Source organism: Tamandua tetradactyla, chromosome 6 (assembly GCF_023851605.1).
Source record: "Tamandua tetradactyla isolate mTamTet1 chromosome 6, mTamTet1.pri, whole genome shotgun sequence".
NCBI classification, from domain to species: domain Eukaryota; kingdom Metazoa; phylum Chordata; class Mammalia; order Pilosa; family Myrmecophagidae; genus Tamandua; species Tamandua tetradactyla.
Window position 1 is genome coordinate 52,414,994 of NC_135332.1, and position 8,057 is coordinate 52,423,050.

General features: G+C 44.1%; 1 protein-coding gene across 1 annotated transcript; it reads left to right on the forward strand.

Moving 5' to 3' along the window:
* Positions 1-2,843: 2,843 nt before the first annotated feature.
* On the forward strand, positions 2,844-7,434 carry CRYBA1 (crystallin beta A1). Its single transcript, XM_077163277.1, has 5 exons — positions 2,844-2,888; positions 3,944-4,062; positions 5,173-5,314; positions 6,659-6,801; positions 7,187-7,434. The coding sequence occupies exons 1-5, from the start codon at positions 2,844-2,846 to the stop codon at positions 7,332-7,334; spliced, it is 597 nt and encodes a 198-aa protein (XP_077019392.1). The 3' UTR covers positions 7,335-7,434.
* The last annotated feature ends 623 nt before the right edge of the window (positions 7,435-8,057 follow it).

Below are 8,057 nucleotides of genomic sequence, written 5' to 3' on the forward strand. Positions count from 1 at the left end.
AGAACGACTTTGTCCCTTGCCAGACAAGACTAATTATTCGGGCAGCAGAAATGGCTTTGGGGTGGCCTCAAACCCGTGTGTTTGGAAAGCTCTGTACATATCTGCAAATATTTACATATATACCAGACCTTGACACTCTTTTTGTTGTTGTGTGCTGTATGGTGGGGTGTCACATTTCATTCTTTTTCCATGTGAGCATCCCCTTATTGCAGCACCATTTGTTGAATTTTGTTTGGTTCTTCGTTTGTTTGTCTGGGAAGGTCATGGGCCAGGAAACGAACCCAGGTCTCCCGCATGGAAGGCCAGAATTCTACCACCGAACTATCCTTGCACCCCACTGACACTCATTTTTGCTTCTAAGAAAAGGAGTCTCTGATGATGCTTGAGTCACAGCCTTGAGGGATTGGCAGGGGAGAACTTGATTGGGGAAAATTTCTTTCTCTCTCTAAGCTGCTATGAGAATTTCTATGAGGTATCCTGTTACCAGAAAGAGACAAAGATAATAAGTAGGAATAAACCTGCAGTGGGTTGGGCAGCTATTATCTCCTTTCTTGAGGTTGAAAGAGGATGAGGATTTGCCCAGAGTCACCCAGCCAGGGGCACTGGACCCTGACCCTACATCTGCCTGCCTCAAAGCCAGGAGGACCTTTACACAGAGGCTGTGATGCTTCCCCAATGCTTTTCCCTCTGGGGCCCCTGGAGGGGAGGTCCAGGCTCCTCCTTCAGCTGACCACGCACCTGAACTTGCGGGGAGAAGCCATTTCCTCCCTGAAAGGCACTATCCTTGGGTGTGCAGGATTTCCACGGGCCTAAAACAACATATTTAAAACTCATTAATATTTATGGACGCTAAGTTTTTAAAAGAAAACTGCAAAATTAAAATGAATAAAAGGTTTAATAAAATAGCTACAGAGAGACTCTGGAGAAGGGCAGCAGAAAAACCTTCACCGCAGAGACCTGTCCTCACCTCCCTGCTGCTCCGAGGATAAGACCACAGCCTGACCTGCAGCAGTGGGGGCGTCTCCGGGATTTCTGCGTCCTTGGTTTAAACAAAGCCCCAAGGCCCGCCTGCCCAGCAGCCCAGCCCCGCCTGCCCAGCAGCCCAACCCAGCCCCCAAAGCTCTAGGGATCAGAGGGAACAAAAGCAGAGGCACAGCACAGAGTGCTGACAGGGCCAGAGGCCCCCCGGCCCTGGGGCTATAAAGAGCGGGGAACCCAGAGCAAGTGGCACCAGATGGAGACCCAGGCGGTGCAGCGGGAGCTGGGTGAGTAAGGCCTTGAGGGAAACCCTTGTCCTTCCTTTCCTTCTCTTGCAGACTATCCCGGGCAGGGGCCCAGTTTTGCTGCCTTCTGTTCAGAGCCTTCTAGGATGGCTGGAGACAGTAAGGTGTTCTGTAGGGAGGTAGTCTCTTCCAATTGCCACTCCAAAAGGAATCACTTGTATGGCACGTAAGCACTGGCCTAGCCACCATGGCTGGGGAGAGGAGGATGTGGCGCCCCAGGAAAGGAGCAGACTCCCCGGACATCACAGGGAGAAAGTGTAGGTGGCAGGAGCTGTTGCTTGTTCAGAGGTTCAGAATGGAAGGAAATATCCAAGTTTACAGGTGTCGAGTCCTGGCCCCATACCCGTTAGAGGGTAAGGCACTGAATGGCATCAAGAAACCTGGGGCATGCTGACTACTCACCTCCCTCCATCTTGTATTCGGTGAGCTCAGCCCGGGAGTGCAGAAATAAACCCGCCCACTTTAAATTTAAAAAAAAAAAAAACAAAAAACCTGGGGCACACTTTCCGCCCTTCCTCCCCCCTTCCTTCCATTCCTCCCTCTTTCTCTTTCTTCTTCCCTTTTGTCCTTCTTTACTCTTCCTACCATCTTTTTCCTCTACTAAACCTCTATGAGTTTCAGTATCCTCATCTATACAATGGGAATAGGGATAGTACTTACCGCATAGGCTTGTTGTGAAGATTAAGATTAATTATATGCATCAATGCAGGTAAAGCATTTAAAGCAGCACTTGGAATAGAGTGAGCCGTTGTTAATATTACCTACTTTTGTCCCTCAGTTTCCTTCAACAAGTGTTCCCCAGCACCCCTCCAAGACGCGCTGGGCATGGAGCTAGGCCAGCCATCCAGGAGAACCCAGGCCCTGCCGCTGAGATGCTCACCCCGGACAAATTCAATAAGAACACAGATCAGGGCTGTGATGGGGTGTGCTAGAAATTAGACGAGACAGCGAGTCGCTGCAGGCTGAGGAAGGCAGGAAAGTGTCTCTGAGGGGTAAGGACAGGTGGGGTAGATCTTGAAGACAGAGAAGCAAGGGCCGGGGTGGTGGTTGCAGGGCCTTGCACCGCACAGAGCTGAGGGCTGTAAGGAGATGGGTGAGACTGAGACTGGGCTGGGGGCTGAGGAGTGGGTCCTTGTGAAGCCCTGGCACTGCTGGCTGTGTGGCCAGTCCAATCAGACTGGATCAGAAGGCTGCCAAGGAGTTTATAGTGGGTAAGATTGAGGCCACGCTGCTGCCTGTAGGGGGCTCCTGGAGGCCAGTGTGAAGAGGATGGGAGTTAGGCTGATGCAGGACTCACAAAGCTTAGGGAGTGCCTTACCTGTATTATTGCTTTAATTCTTGCAATAAATTTGCATGCAGAAGCTTCACAGACCGGAACGCTGAGGCTCAGCTAGTGAGCAGTAGAGCCAAGATCCCAACCACAAGTCTGTCTGACTTGAAGCCTCGTTTACTTTCCCCTGTGCTCTCTCACCTTACCCCCACCCCCCACCCCGTCCCCCATACCAGACGTCATGCCACTGGTGTGTGTTTTGTCTTCTAGAAACCCTTCCAACCACCAAGATGGCTCAGACCAACCCCATGCCAGGGTCCCTGGGGCCATGGAAGGTAAGCCCACCCCCATCACATGAAACATTGAGGAATTGAGATCCAACAGGGCAGGGGGTGAGAGACTGCCACAGAACTAGCCCCCGGGTGTCATGAGGCTGCGCTTTTCCATGAGTCAGTAACCCACCAATAAAACACCACTGTCTCTAGGGTAAAGGTCCAACCAAGGTGCAGATATTGTTGAAGGAAGGATCTCTCAGTTGGGACAGAGGAAGGATGGCCCTGGAGTCCCATGATGGGTGGGAGATGATACCAAGTTTCCTAGGCCCACTCTCATGCATGCAGCAAAAATCACCTTAAAACAGAACAGCCTAGAAGTGTCTCTCATACAGAAACTGAGGGGCCAAAAATGAAGAGATATTTGCCACATCCAAGTAAGTGTTAGAACCCAGGTCTCCGATACCCACCTGAATCATTGGCTGAAGTGGCTAATCTTCAGGCATCTCAGTGTTCTCCCCAACCCCCCATACCTTCTACTGTCTTCACTGGATCAATTCTAAGGCCAGTACACAGCTTTGCGGGTTGCCTCTGTCCTCTAGCTAGGCCCAAGGCCAAGTTCTAGCTCATGGTGTTAAGGAGGTTTATCACAACTCTCTCTTTATACTTTAGATTTCTATAGTGGGTATGACTAAAGAAGCTAAGAAAATAATCCACAGGTTGCTCCTGAGACTCCCAGAACCCCAGGCTCCAGGACACAGTAATGAAATGAGAGTCCATGCAGCTAAGAAAAACCCCAGATCCTTGATCCGTCCATTGGGCTAGACATCATTCCTGGCAGACCATTCCTATAATAAACCAATCACCCCCTTCCCCCCACTTCATCCCTAGCCTGGACATGTGAATATCACCAAACAGTGGTGTTAATTTGAACCCTTTCCTACCCTGTCTACACTGGAACAGAACTGATCAAGCCAATATGACATGACCCTGAGCATCGGGGCTGCAATCGGTGAAAGCAAACACATGGTCAAACACAAGTAAACCACTGACCTGGACCTCTGTGGCTCCTGGTGTACCAGGCTCTAGCTCTCTTGCTCCATTCAATCCCATTTCAGATAACCATCTATGACCAGGAGAATTTCCAGGGCAAGAGGATGGAGTTCACCAGCTCCTGCCCAAATGTCTCTGAGCGCAGTTTTGATAATGTCCGGTCTCTCAAGGTGGAATGTGGCGCGTGAGTATGGACTTTGGTAGAACTTCAGGCTCCTTACTTCAGTTCCTTTCAGACATACATCCATAAGGGTGGGGAAGGGGAAAGAAAGATGTTTCCCCAGACTCTAATTATTTCTGGGAGAGAAGACTTTCTTTCTTAAAAGAAATCACTATATGTGCAATTTAGTGACCTGAAGCTAGAAGTAACATGAGGTTCTTACTGGCTTGGTACTTACTAGATTTGAGCCCACAGGCTGCTACCTGGGGCTTCTTCAGAGCAGAATCCTTGAATTTTTCTTGCCTGTAGAGAATAGAGAGGCAACTATCAAGCTTAAGACCTCTGCAGTCTCCTTACCACTAACATCTCCCTTCCTGCAGTTGCAGAGCAGACTCTACTAGGCAATTTCTCTATATAAAAGGGAACTCAACCCTAGAACTCAAGAGCCACCTTAGTTCCTAGTTATTCTTCCAGGACCTTCTTGTTGATGATTAATCTGTTTGGCAAGGGGGACACCTCTTTTGCTTTTGTTTTCTGACAAAAAGGGTCGTCAGGTCCTATATCATCGGCTGAAAAGCACGTAGGGAGAGAACTCTGCTCTGGCCTAGGCAGAATTGGCTTTGCATGTGGATAGGTCCCACAAGTTGCTTACTGAAAGAATTGAGCTCTCCATCCTTTAGAAGGAGTAACACTTTAAAATGTCATCAATTACTGAGCTCTGATTATGAAAAATTGATCAGGTGTTTCAATTGATAAGGTGTCCTTCCACTACCTTAGGAAGAGCCAAAGCAATAGTCAACTATCCTGATCCAGGGCCTCCAAGTAGAGAATGAGGTGATTTGGAGAGAAAGCAAATATAATTTTAGATCGGCTTTGCTAATATCCATTACCTGAGCCAATGAAATGGAACATTTCAGTGGATAATCCCAAAACAAATATCACATTTACAAACCTGACTAACGCAGCTGCCAGCTCACTCCTTACTTTTTGTGATAAACTTTGTATGTGTACCTTGTATGGCTCTATTGAGATTGGCTTGATATCTTACCTCACTATCATCTGAAACAAAAGATGCCTCCATTCTGAGGCCTGTAGGCTCTGAACACCCTGACCATCACTACCTGTCTTTGGCAGCTGGATTGGTTATGAGCATACTAGCTTCTGTGGGCAACAGTTTATCCTGGAAAGAGGAGAATACCCTCGCTGGGATGCCTGGAGCGGGAGTAATGCCTACCACATTGAGCGTCTCATGTCCTTCCGCCCCATCTGTTCAGCTGTAAGTCTCTGAAATTTCCACTTCTGTTCATATGGGAGATAGGGGAAGGAAGGGTGCCTGTGGACTGACATTTAAGTCTCATAAATTATGCTGAAAATGTGGAAGGAAAAAGCCAACAGAAAAACAAACAAAAAACTAGTCCCCTCTGTGTATAAGCCTGCCATTTGAGTTTTCTCGACTAGATATTTTTCCTTAGGACAAGTTAAAAGGGTCCCCTTATAGTGGCAGGAAGTGGCTACTCTAGAACTCAGGTCTTCAAAAGTGCTGTAGAAAAGTAAACCCTTGACCAGTTAAATTTCAATCTGTGTAATTAAATGGTACTCCAGAAGCATGGTTATGCTGAGTAACCCTAGTAAGTAGGAACCAGACAATTTCTCTATTTGCTTTGATTCATAATAACCTCATTTCTAACATTTAGCATTATCCAATAATACATCAGGCTGGGATGCTTCTAAAAAAAGTCTTTGAAGAGTTCAAGTAGAAGCGTGATGATCTTCAGGGGTATGTTGAAAATGATCCCCGAATTAAGAGTGAGGCCGGACTAGAATTTTTCCAAATATTCAGTCTGTATCATGATTTTCTCATGATTTTAGTTGCTAATGAACTCACTTCAGTTTTAAGTCCTACCAAATTTCTAGTGAAGGTAACAGATTAAACCAAAAATACTTTTGAAGTGTTTTCATCACACTTTTAAAAACGAAGTGTAATTTACATAAAGTGTGATCTTAAATGTTTATTCAATGACTTTAAAAAAACGTATCATGTAAACAATACCCCAGACAGATATAAAAACTACATCATTCCAAGTAGTTCCTTGGTACTCCCAATTTGCCCCATTAACATTTTCTATTGTCAGGATTGGTTTTACCTGTCTTTGAACTTCAGGGAGGTTAACCCTCATGACACTTGTAAGTTTTCTATGTAAATGTGACTTATTCAACCAATGCCCTATTGGGCACTTAGATTATATATATATACATATATTTGGACTTACTTTTCCTATTAACTTGTGGGATCTCTTTTCACATTAGTGAATATTAATCCCTTGGGTTGGCTGGATGTTGAAAATATTTCAGTTACCCCATCATCTTCATTGGTGGTGTTTTTTTGTTTTTATTTTTTTTTTACCAAGTATTGGTTGGGTTATTTGTACATTTTAAACAGGATCATGGGTGATTTCCTTATATATTTCTATTGCCTTAATCTTTGTACAGTGATCATGTACTTCCTTTTCTAAATTGAAACTGTTTCCAATTAGAAAAATATATAGCGTTTAAAGAATTGTTAGGACAGCTATAACGCTAACACAAGTTTTTTTTTTTTTTTTAAATTTCTGTACTACAGAATCATAAGGAGTCTAAGATCACCATCTTTGAGAAAGAAAACTTTATTGGACGCCAGTGGGAGATCTGTGATGACTACCCATCTTTGCAAGCCATGGGTTGGTTCAACAATGAAGTTGGTTCCATGAAGATACAATGTGGAGCGTAAGTGCAAGAACAGGGTTTGAAGTACATTTCAAAGTACCTCATGCAGTGTAGGTCTTTATAAACAAACCAGTTTTAATCAGAATTTATTATATTGGTATGGATGTCACATTCAAGTTATTAGTAATTTTGAACCTCAAGTTTTTACTACAAGCTACCACTAGAGTTTTTTTCCTATCCCAGCCATTCCTCTTTGAAAGTATTTAAAGCATCAAGGTAAATTTTTAACTAGTTGTAGCTATGTTATATGCTTGCTTGTGCCTGACACATTGAGGATATGACATTGTTTTCTAAGCTGTGTTGACAACAGGAAGAGGCTCAGGTTTGGGATGTCGACTAGCTTTCTAAGTAGTTTGTATAATCCAATGTGCTTTGCATTTCCTAGTTGGGTTTGCTACCAGTATCCTGGATATCGTGGGTATCAATATATCTTGGAATGTGACCATCATGGAGGAGACTATAAACACTGGAGAGAGTGGGGTTCTCATGCCCAGACTTCTCAGATTCAATCAATGCGTCGTATCCAACAGTAGTGGATTAAAAGCTCCAATAAGAGAATTCCTCAAGCATGAAACCTTGCTAAAGCACTTGCTTTGACAAGCTCTCTAGAATGAATTTTATGTCCTGCTCAGACAGTGCTTCCAAATGTTAGCTGCTGAAATTCACAATAAATGTCATTTAAGAAAATAAGTAGACTGTATTAATACCCTGTTTCATACAAATCATACTTTAGTGACTATTTTTAAAGATAAGCTTCAATTCCCTTTTGTGTCCTTACAAGTCACCCTTATTAGGTCTAAGACAATTATTTCTCAAAAAATATTTAAGCACATAACTCAATTATCAAACCCTATAATGACATACTTTCGGTAAATGTTTTGGTATTTTTTCTTCCCCGCCTTTACTCTTTGTTCTTCCTGGAATCTTCAAAGCAATATTCATTTACTAGTGAAGACAAATAACAGGCAAGAAACATGGGAAAGTAGGTTAACAGCCCAGTATTAATCATGTGTGTTTAAAAACACAGGCCTGCTGAAGGTGCTGCTGGTTCTGTTTATTTTCCCCAAAATGTTGATGTTAGCATCAATTTTTTTTAGCTTTTAACATGCCAGTGCTAAGCAAATTTAGAAATTTCTCAAAAGTGTACTGCCATGTATTTCTACATAAAAGCTATGAGTAAATCCAGAATCTTGGGAATTTAACATCCCAGTTGCTTAACTGCTTAGCTCAATTACGGTTTATTTCAGTTGAAGAGC